Source organism: Leucopleurus acutus (genome assembly GCF_964270905.1).
Source record: "Leucopleurus acutus genome assembly, chromosome: 3".
In the NCBI taxonomy this organism is placed as follows: Eukaryota; Metazoa; Chordata; class Mammalia; order Artiodactyla; family Delphinidae; genus Leucopleurus; species Leucopleurus acutus.
Genome location: NC_139145.1, coordinates 28,613,685 through 28,624,115, shown reverse-complemented (window position 1 = coordinate 28,624,115; position 10,431 = coordinate 28,613,685). Strand labels below are relative to the sequence as shown.

Sequence of the window (10,431 nt, the reverse complement as noted above, 5' to 3'; positions counted from 1 at the left end):
TTCCCCTCCCGCCTCCCGGTGCAAACTTTCAAAAGATGCTGCGGCCGCGGCCCCGCCCCTCTTCGCGTGGTTGGAGGCGGCGGGAGGCGGGGGCGGAGCCGGCAGGCCCCGGCCGGTGGCTCCGCCTCCTCCTCCCGCCGCTGCTTCCCTCACCGCACCCTCCCCAGCTGCAGCCCGCCGGCTCGCCAGTGCAGCCGCGATGCCCCGGAGCCCGAGCCCGACCCCGGCCCGGATTCCCGGCCCACCGCGTATTTAGCCTCCGTGCGTCCCGAGCGCGCCACCGCCAACGCCGCGCCCCGACGCAGCTATGGGCAACACTGTGCACAGGACCCTGCCAGGTACGCCGGAGAGCCCCTCCCGGGAGGCGGGCGCTGGGGTTCTTCTCTCCTCGGGGGACCCTCTGGGTGACTTCCGGAGAGCCACCCCACCTACCCTTGGAGCCCTCGGCGGGCGCGGCGGGCTGGAATCTCAGGTGCTTCCCGACTCCCGGCTCAGCGCGCGCGGAGCGGCTGAGCTTTGCGCTCTGGGAGGGCGGGTACCGCGTCCTGGTTACCTTGGGGACCCCGGTGCTCTTTCTCCCGGCTTTGGCCAGATGCGCGAAGGGGCCGTTGGGACGATGCTGCGCGACCCCTTGCCTTTGTTCCAGCCCAAGGGCGCTGATGAAGGAGCCCGGGGCGCTCCAGGGGGGTGAATGGAACCAGGCTCCGCAGGGCTTCCGACGGCCAAAAGCCGCCCGATGTGCCGAGACTGCAGCGGCTGAGAGTTGGGGGGGGGGTGCTCGCAGGGGTACCTCAGTTACCAGCCGCTCAGCGCCCCCGCGGTACATGCTGCCTTGGTTTGGCCACGTTCCCACGCGCACCCTGGCTGCGCCCCCCTCTGGTGTCTGCTCAGCTGGGAGCTCTCTAGCCCCTTGCAGTCGCCGCTGACGAGCGCATCGCCCCCTAGTTAACACCGCCCCAGAATTTCCGGAGCCAGAGTAAGGGGATCCAGAGCTGGAAGGAGGTGGGGGTGTGAAGACAGAGAGGCCTTGCTAGAAAATACCTGATAATTGTGGGAATAGATCAGTGCTGCTCAAAGGCTTGGAGGCTCAGTGTCTGGCACTTTGCCTACCCCAGCGCGATATGCAAAGAAGCTTCACAGTAAAGGTGTGTATTCCAATTTTATAATGAAGAAATTGAGTTTCAGTGGAGGCGAAATGACACACCCAAGGCCATGTTGCTAGTGGGGAGGGGGTCTGGATTGGGACCTATGTCTGTCTGCCCACCCTCCTCCCTGCCAAGTCTTTAGAATAAATCTTTATTTTGCCTTAAGGCTGGGCATTTGTAGCAGCCTTTAGGCAGAAGGTGAGAGACACATATGTGAGGTTTTAGGAGGAGAGGGAGGTATCACCTCCTCTATTCTCTAACAGTCCCATATAGCTCTCTCCTTCATAATTACATATCAAAAAATAATTATTTCTTCCCCTGGAAGGGATTGAAATGGACGGTGCTGAGCCCCACATTCCCAAGGCCTGCTTATAGGAGAGGAGCCCCTCCTTCTGCTTTATAAGCCCCTGGGCAGCTTTCAGGCCACTGCACACAGAATTTACCAAATCCTCTGAGAGGTGAAGTCACCAGCAGAGCGTCACCAGTTAATCAGTGGCAGAGGTGGGATTCGAATCCAGGTCCTCTTACCTGAGAGTGGCCACGCCTCCTATGGCCAGGGCTATTGACGGCATGGGGATGGGAATGGGATGGGGAGAACCCGCCACCCAGTCTGGAGGTGTCCAGGGATATTGGCAAACAGAGCAGCAGATGTCCTCCCAGCCACAAAGACATGAGCCCCTTTGTGGGATTTCTTAATTAAGAAATGTTTATGCTGTTCTAGTAGAAAAGCCATTCTGCCACCTGTGGGTCAGCCTTGGGGTAGATGAAGGGACAGAGGCACGCCAGGCGGGCTAAATATAGCTGGATATTTATGTAGTCTCCATCCCACTCGGCCCTCTCTCTGTGGACAGGGCCACCCCGCGCTGGGAGCCTGGGGTTAAGGTCAGTTACTCATGGCAGTAGCTAATCATGGAAAATTCAAGCTCCACTGGTGCTGAAGCTTGCATTGAGTTTGAGGAAGGAGACGGAACTGGCATTCCTGTGCCACATCAGGCTGTAGGTGCCAAAAACGTGAAGAAACATTTATTGTTTTCTGACCTGCCCGTAATTAGTTTCTCACACACATTGTGCTGTTTTTTGCACCTCTGTGCTCAGTACGTGATGCTCCCCACACCTGGAATATCCTTTCAGTGTCTAGTCCATCTCTCAAAACCCAGCTCAGTTGTCACCTCCTCCAGGAAGCTTTCCCTGACCACCCACACCTTTGCTCTGCCACCTAAATACCTTCTTGTCTCTGCTTGTTCATCAGACCACTTTGCATTGTCATCACCCGTCTCTACTACTCGCCTTGGGGCTGCCTGAGGACAGAGCCCACGTCTTGATCATCTTGTATCCCTGATTGCCCAGCTCAGAGCCTGGTGCCTGGAGGGAGCCCAAAAATTGGCGGTGGAGCTCACATGTTGCCTGCATCTTAGGCTGAAAGAACACTTGGCTCAGTGTTGCCCTGTAGAAATCCTTGTGCTTTCATTCTCAGGAAAAGGACACATGCGTGGGGTTCCTTCTACGGGACTTGAAATAGAGAGCTGGCATTTGCCGAGCACCTGGATTCCATGCCAGGCTTCCTGCATATGTGGCTTCATTTATATGCCAAGCATGCTTCTCCTTAAGGCTTCCGCACTTGCCGATCCCTCTGCCTGGAACATCCTTACCCCAGATCTCCACATGGTTTCCCCCTGCTTCTTTCACGCGACTCCTGCCATTGCCCCTGCCCCCATCGTCTCCCACTCCCTCTCCCCTGCTTTGTGTTTTTTCTTAGCATGGCTCGCCATGTGCCATGCTGTACATGTAGTTAGCTGTTTATCGTCTGTCTCCCCAGGGAGGATTTTGCCTGTTTTATTCACTGGGGTATATTCAGCATCTGGAGCAGTGGCTGGGACATAGGAGATGTTCAGTAAATATTTGCTGAATGAATGAATTTAGTTCTTGCAACAGCTCTGCAAGGTAGGGATTATCATCTCCATTTTACAGATAAGGAAACCAAGTCTCAGAGAGGTAAAATGACTCATCCCATTTCACATGGGCCAACCAGTTGGCAGAACCAGGATTGAATCCAGGTTTATTTAGCTCCAAAGTCCTGCAGTCTTCCCCTGACATCCGTGGTTCAGATACCATTTATTGGGTGCCGCAGAGTACACCTGGCATGCTATTGTATACAGTAAGGAAATGCCCCGAGAAAAGAATGTCTTTTGTGATCGGTTGAGGGAAAGCCCCTTGGTGGCCCTCACAAAGGGCATCAGCAATTCAGATCAATGGCCCATAAACAAGTGTGCAGGGTTCAGCATGGGAATTTGCATTTGCTATGCTCTTACTGTGTGCATTCCCCATTCCCTTTCTAGTTGCAGTTCAGACCTGCAAAATAAGGTGCCATTCTCCTCCATTTTACAGATGAGGAGACTGAGGCACAGAGAGGTTGAGACACCTGCCCCAACTCACACAGTAAGGCAGTGGTAAAGCTGGGCTTAGCAGACCCAGGTCTGTCTTGTTTGTAATATACTACATGGTCCTTTTTTCTGCACTCCTTTAGCCTTAATCTGGGTTTTGCAAAGCAAAGAAAGAAAAGTGTAAACATGCGTGGGGTGGCGGGGAGAGGAGGGCGCAATTCCAGCAGGGAGGGGGATGGGAGGAGGAACTCTCCCCCTTCTCCCACCAGCACGTTTCAATCCCTTCCCTCCACACGCCTCTGGGGCTCACCCGTAGTTCTGGTTGGAGAAGAGTCTGAATTCAAACTGTCGGTTGGGTTTAATCATTAAGTCAGTCCATGCTTGACCAAGTCAACGGCCCTTTCTAGTGTTAGTTCAGTGAGTGGTATCCTGGAGCTCTGGAGTGAGGGAAGCGTGTTGACCCTGCTCTGTGCCAAGCCCTGAGTCAAGGGCTTTACCCACATTACCTGTTTCAGATCCTCATAACAACGCTTTAGAGGGGCTATATTTATCCCCATCTTACAGGGAGGCAGATGGAAGCTTGGAGAGGTAAAGGACAAAGGCTCACCGGTATAAGGGGGAGAACCAATCTTCCTAACCTAGATGGTCAGTCTGCAAATGCTACGTCCAGACCGGAAGCATCTGCTCCTACTGGGCCACTCAGGTGCCCTCCCTGTAGAGCCTCTTTCTTTATTTGACCTGAATACGGAACCATGTGGCTACTGGGCCTACATGGGTCAGATCTGCTGCCCTCTGGCAGTGGGCGGTGATGCTCCGAGGGCCCGGCAGCCACTCTTTTCCCTGGATCTGGACCGTCTCAGCTCTAGGGAGGACAGCAGCCTTTGTCACTCTCACAGCCATCACGGCGGCTGCACGGATGACCCAACCAGGGACTCCCCTCTCTCTGCACGGCTCTTCCTCCTTTACCCAGTCACAATGTAAAGTTAGGTGGGGCTTGCCCGTCTTATCTGGCCCCATCTGCCTCTCTCCCACTGGGTCATGAAGAATCACTTTATAGCCTCCCAGTTGAGCTAGAGGCCTGAGCCTGAGCCTCTCAAAGTGATAGTGGTTCGTCCAACAGCCCTGAAACCTACCAGGCTGTCAACACATGGTCAGGGGCCCTGACTAGTCAAGGTTCCTTGGTGAGGGCCTGCGAGGATGCTGGGGGCTGGCGTGGGCGTTGGGGGAAAGGATGGAGCAGTCTTATCTGTCAGTGGAAGTGAGGAAGAGGAATGGGTCTGTCCAATGTATAGGAAACATGGAGAAGTTGCCTGTGGAGAATCTGGAGCCAGAAGGAACTGGGGCCTCCCTCTGTTTTTACCCTCTTATCCCACCTCTTCTCCCTTCCTTCTCTCTCTCCCCAGGCAGGAAAGGGGGGTAGGGAAGGCTTCCTGGGGGAGGCGACATCTGAAGGAAAGTCCAACTGAATGTCTGCCTCCCCCATTCGAATGTCATCTTTTTCTGCCTGCTTTTAGGGTCTTCTGTAGCTCAGTTGCACCAAAGCCATCCCGATCTCCGCTTACGTGCCGTGTGCCCAGGCTGGTTGACCCTGGGGTGTGCCCTGCTCTGCGTTTTCCTGACTGTGCACCTTCGTTCACTGATCTGACATCTGTTGGGCATGTGTCGTGTGCCAGCCCTGGGGTTCCGCCCTGAATGGGATGGACAGCCACAGGCAGGCCCCGTGGAGCTGGCCACTGGTGGGAGAGGGATAGAATGCTCTAGTAGAGCAGGTCACGTGACTGGTTATAGCACTGCAGAGCGTAAGGTGCTGCTACCTTGTGCCTCAAAGAAGGAGGGGCCGATGTCCAACACCCCGAACAAGGCCTGGCCTTGTTGTCTGTCTACTGTGGGTCGTGCACGACCACCTTTAAAAAAAAAAATCCTAATGACACAGAATAGGATAAAAAATAAAATATCGAGTGCATTCGCGTAAGAAGAGTATTTTGGCCTCAGAAACTTTGGCTTCAGTTGTGCACGTGTGCGTGCACCTGTGCGTGTTGCATGCCACAATGTCAAATGCGTTTCTCTCCGTGGGTCACAGTGGTTAAGGGCTATGGTGAGCCCACTCACTGGTCTACAGCAGGAGGAGGTCTGGTGTCTGGGTCTAGACATGCATCTTGGAGTCAGGCTACCCGGGTTCAAATCTCAGCGCGGCCATTTCCCAGTGGAGTGATGTTGGGCAAGGACTCCCCTCTCTGTGCCTCGGTTTCCTCCCTGCAAGTGGGGAGGATTCGTAGCTCCCCGCAGTTGGTGGGAGTGAACATTAAACGGAACAGAGAGGGCGAAGGCTTTAGCACAATGTCCAGGGCAGTCACTGTCATGGTTATTGTTGCCACCGTGGACAGGAGAGGCCTCAGGCCTGCCCCTGGGGTCCCTAGATGGGGCTGGCTGACAAGTGCCCTTCACTTCCTGCCTTGAAAGCTCTGCCCCAGGTGACCACGAGCCCCGAGCTGAGGGCCTGGATTGGGAGTCATCCCTTTCATAGCACTGACAGCAGTTCCCAAGGGTTCCTTGAGCCCTGTCCAAGACACCTCATTTCTGAGGAGAAGAATCTGCCTGGCAGGTTGCATTTGCAGTTTGCATCGGCTCACCAAACTTCCAGGTCTAGTGGGAGAGACTAACAAGGACACGGCAGTTTGGTAAGTGGGGGAGGGGAAGCCCAGGGGGCTGTGAGAGCCTAGAGGAGGATGCAGGGAAGGCTTCCTGGAGGAGGTCCTGTCCAGCTGAGACCGGAAAGCAGAGAAGTTAGCCACAAGGGAATGGGAAAGGCTGTTCAAGGCAGAGGGTTAGATGTGCAAAGGCCTGAGGGGAGGGAGAACAGGGCATGTGAAGGGGGAGCTGCAGAGTTCGGGGGTCCCAGTGCAAGTGGTGGTAGCAATATGAGGTCAAAGCGGTGGGTAGAGGTCAGGTCAGAGGAAGAGTGGTTTCTTGCAGGCCGGCCTGCAGTCAGAAGACTTAGCTTTCTCAGATGCCACACTCCCCGCCAGGATGATGTGCTGTGTTTGCTGGGCTGGGCCGCAAAGGCTGCTCAGAACAGGCTGTTTAATCTTCCCCATGGACAAGAAGAGTCAGCTCTGTCCTCTTTTGGACCAAAGGGCTTTCTGTACTTGGAGGTGCTCTATAAGGGCTTAAAATAGAAGCCCAGAAGCCAGGTGTGTGGTGAGAGCTTAAAGCAGAGAGGGAAGAGGAAGGGGCCCAGCGTGCGGTAGGTTGTGAGCACCCACCTGGGGGGTGTAGCCAAGTGGTCAGAGCTGCAGCACGCCCGCCCCATGCCAGGCCCTTTTTCTGTTTCATCCCCTTTAAACCATCAGGACGAGCCTTCCAGAAGTAGTCTCCCACTTCACAGATGAGGAAACTGAGCTCAGAAGGGTCATGAGACCTGCCTTGGGTCAGGCAGCTAGGAAGTGGCAGAACAGAATTTGATCCCAAGCCTGCCTGACCCCAGAGCCCCTTCCCCCATCACTATGGGGCGCTGCCCCCTGGGGCTTCTTGGGGCTGCTGCCCCTTGGCCTCATCCTGAGCTCCTGAGTCCCCCCTCCCCACAAGCTGTCCTTCCTGCAGGCACACCTTCTTACCTTCTCTGTCCTGGGAAGGTGAATCGCCTCTGTCCCCAGCAGCCAGGATGATGCTGCCCATAGAAAAGGTCCATCCACCAGCCCCGCTCACCTCGCCCCAGGCCTGGAGACTCTAACTAAAAAGGTGGAATCCTGCCCTGGAGGAGAAGGGGTGAACTGGAGCTCTGCACCCCTTCCTCCTGCCTGACTAGGGCTCAGGCTCCTGATGTGTCTGCCTGGTAAAAGCTGGCCCGTGCTCGGCCATCCCCACCCCCCACTGGCAGGGGTCACCATGCACCCACATCCTTTCCCCTGAGCCCGGCGGCTACCCGGAGCTCCAGGCAGCCCCTAACAGTCGGTCAGCAAGGGCCTGGGGCCAGGGTGAGCGCCCTTTGTCACCCTGCACCCAGGCTTTCCTGCAGGCCAGGAGCATCCTGTCCCCCTGGTGTGCTGTCATTGTTAACAGAGTTGGTAATGGCACAGGCTGGGGGCCTCCATCCCTGGGTCTGAGTCTTAGCTCTGCCCCTTATGATCCGGACGAACGACTTGACCTCTCTAAGCTTTGATTCCCTTTTTTGCAGAAAGGAGATAGTGATGTTACCTCTCAGGCCTGCAAAGCCTCTGACAGATAGTGAGTGCTCACAGGGGGCACCTGTTATGATTATGTATTCACTAGACAAACAAGCCCCTGCTCGCTGCAGGGCCTGGTGCTCCCAAGGGAGACAGACACAAAAGAATAATAATAACCACTAGCTTGTATCACTCAGCCAGGCCGTGCCAGACACTGTTCTCAGCAGGTACCTGCATTTAGCCCTCAGGACAAGCCCTGTGAGAGAGCTACTATTTTTAGTCCCATATAACTATTGAGAGAACAGAGAGGGAAAGTAGCTGGCCTAAGGGCACACAGCTTGGGTAGTCCAACATGAGTCCCACTAGAAGGAAGCAATGCTGATGTGGGATGGATGACTGCCAGGTCAAGACAGGGGGTCAGGTGGGGGGCATTTCACATTTGCCCTGGAAGCCTTCATGGTATTGAGCAGAAACTTGTGAGCATTTAGATCTGTCTGGCAGATTTCTTTTCAGTTGTTCACCTACTTCTGAGGTTGTTTCTCTCACATCCCACCTTTAGGCATGGCAGGGTAGGGCCACTCTCCCGGTGGCTTATGGGGACTCCAGCTGACATTCCCAAAGTCTGATGTGTAGATCTCCTTTCAACCCCCTTTCAAGGCAGGCCAGGGGACGACTGATGTCCTGAGAGTTTTCTGGAGAGCAAAGCAAGGGCCACGTCAGCCCCAGAGGAGCAAAGGATCCCCAGCAACATAGCCTGGGGACCCTTGGGACCTGAGAGCTGCCTGCAGATCCATGAGGCAGGGGAGCAGACTTGATAGGGAAGGGTGCTGTGGACCGAACACAGACATGACCAGACGTGTGTGGACATCACAGGAGATTTCAGCTCAGTCAAAGGAAGGACTTTCTAACTGTGGAAGCTATCTGGAAGTGGAGTGAGGGCAGTGGGGGAGAAAGTACCCTTTGCCAGAGTGGCATGGGTGTTTAGCCCAATTGGGACTTGACGTGGACATTGTAGAGGCAACTAGAGCCTCAGATGATCCGGGATGAATTGTCCATTAAGGTGCCTTTTGATCCCGGGGTCTTAATAAGAAGTGCTAGCCAGCGCTCATCTGCTGAACGCGTGGAGGGCCTTTCATAATCTCTCACTTTTCTAATCCCCCTGCCAGTTCTGCATGTTGGGAGGCTTTAGCCCCATTTTACAGATCAGGAAACTGAGGCACAGAAAGATGAAGCCACCTGCCCCCTTCTGGGTCTGTTCCCTCCCCTGTGACCTCCCAGCCTCAGCAATTTCCCACACTTAGCAGCAGGTACTTCTGAGCAGCAGCCATTCTTGGGTATCAGTGCCAGCTCGCTCTCCTCCCTTCCCCTTCATTCTCCTTATTACCAGGACTCAGGGCAGCTCAGAGCTGGCCTCTTGTATCACCTCTGGGCAGAGGGGAGAGAGTTCTTTAATGAGTAAACCATCTGGGGATACGGATGGGGGGGTGGTGTCTGGGGCAGTACTGGCAGTCGGCACAAGGCCCACAGCTATTAACAAGTGTGTTCTGTTTACATCCTCAACATTACCCATTGTTTACATCATAATTATATCCCTCAGGCGCGTGTTTTCTTTCCTTTTCCCCAAGGCGATGCCCACCCCTCTCATAAATTCCGAGAATGCTCAGAATCACCACGTCCCACCTCCCAGTTGGCAGATCAGGACTCTGAGGACAAGAGCCTGGCGAAGGGTCACCCAGAGATTACAGGTGGGGTCTTTGGCTGGAATCCCAGGAGAGATGGTGGAAAGAGCACTGGTTTTGGAGGTAGTCTCATGTTCAAACCTCAGTTCTCCTCTATGTAAGCTAAGTGACCCTGGGCAAGTCTCTTGCCCTCTCTGAACCTTCATTTCCCATCTCTAGGATGGGGAGAATGATGGCGACCCCCCTCATGGGGTTGTGATGAGGAATAAATAGGAGACTCCATGAGAAGTCTGAGCTGACATGAGATGGGGACTCTTTAAATGCGCATGTCTCACCCTCTCTGCCAGAGGGGATGTTGGATTCCTTGAAGGCAAGGCATCTGTGCTCTTGAAATTGATGAAAAGGAGAGGAGCAATAGGACCAGATAGTCCTGCTGGGTCTCACCTCTCAAATCCCTGCAATAGATTCCTAAAGTACTCACTGGCTGGCTAGGGAAGCAATTCCACATAATGGTTAAGTGTGTGCATGGCTTTGGATTCAGGTCTGAGTGAAATCCTGACCCAGCTGTTTGCCTGCACCATGACCTCGGGCCATGCCCTCCTCATCTGGGCCTAATGTCCTCATCTGGGGAATGGGTTCGTGAGGATGTAGAGAGGGCCCAGTGAGCCAACAACTTTCAGGTCATCAGAGCTTAGGACGTATGATACAGAGATTCTTATCAGGACTCCTGAGTTTGCATTTCCAACATTCATCCTTTACTTCTTGGGTCAGGGGCAGAAGCCCATGCAGACTTCCTGCAGGCATCCTCAGTCTATACTCACTGGCTTTTGGGAGCCCTCAGACATTTGGAGAAAGGCCAGTCTGACAGATGAGGGGGAGAGGAAAAAGAAAGCTGGCTCTTTGGAGAAGGAAGGAGAGTAGGAGGGGCACCCTTGAGTCACTTCTCTGTGGGCCTCAAAGCCAAACATGGCAGGGAAGGAATCTACTTTAGTTGAGGACCTACTGTGTGCCAGACTCTGTTCCTTCCCTGTAGGGATAACTTCTACACGTTGCCCAAAGCACC

At 54.5% G+C, this 10,431-nt stretch overlaps 1 protein-coding gene across 3 annotated transcripts in view; it reads left to right on the top strand.

Annotated features, from left to right (window-relative positions):
* Positions 1 to 273: 273 nt before the first annotated feature.
* Positions 274 to 10,431, top strand: part of NEURL1B (neuralized E3 ubiquitin protein ligase 1B) — a gene marked incomplete at both ends in the record, with an annotated part of 35,600 nt that continues 25,442 nt past the window's right edge. For 2 of the 3 annotated variants that reach the window (XM_082836258.1, XM_082836256.1), the window contains one exon: positions 274 to 338. In XM_082836258.1, coding sequence (XP_082692384.1) covers positions 308 to 338 — 31 coding nt within the window. The remainder of the gene's footprint in view (positions 339 to 10,431) is intronic. The other variant, XM_082836257.1, reaches the window with a different exon arrangement.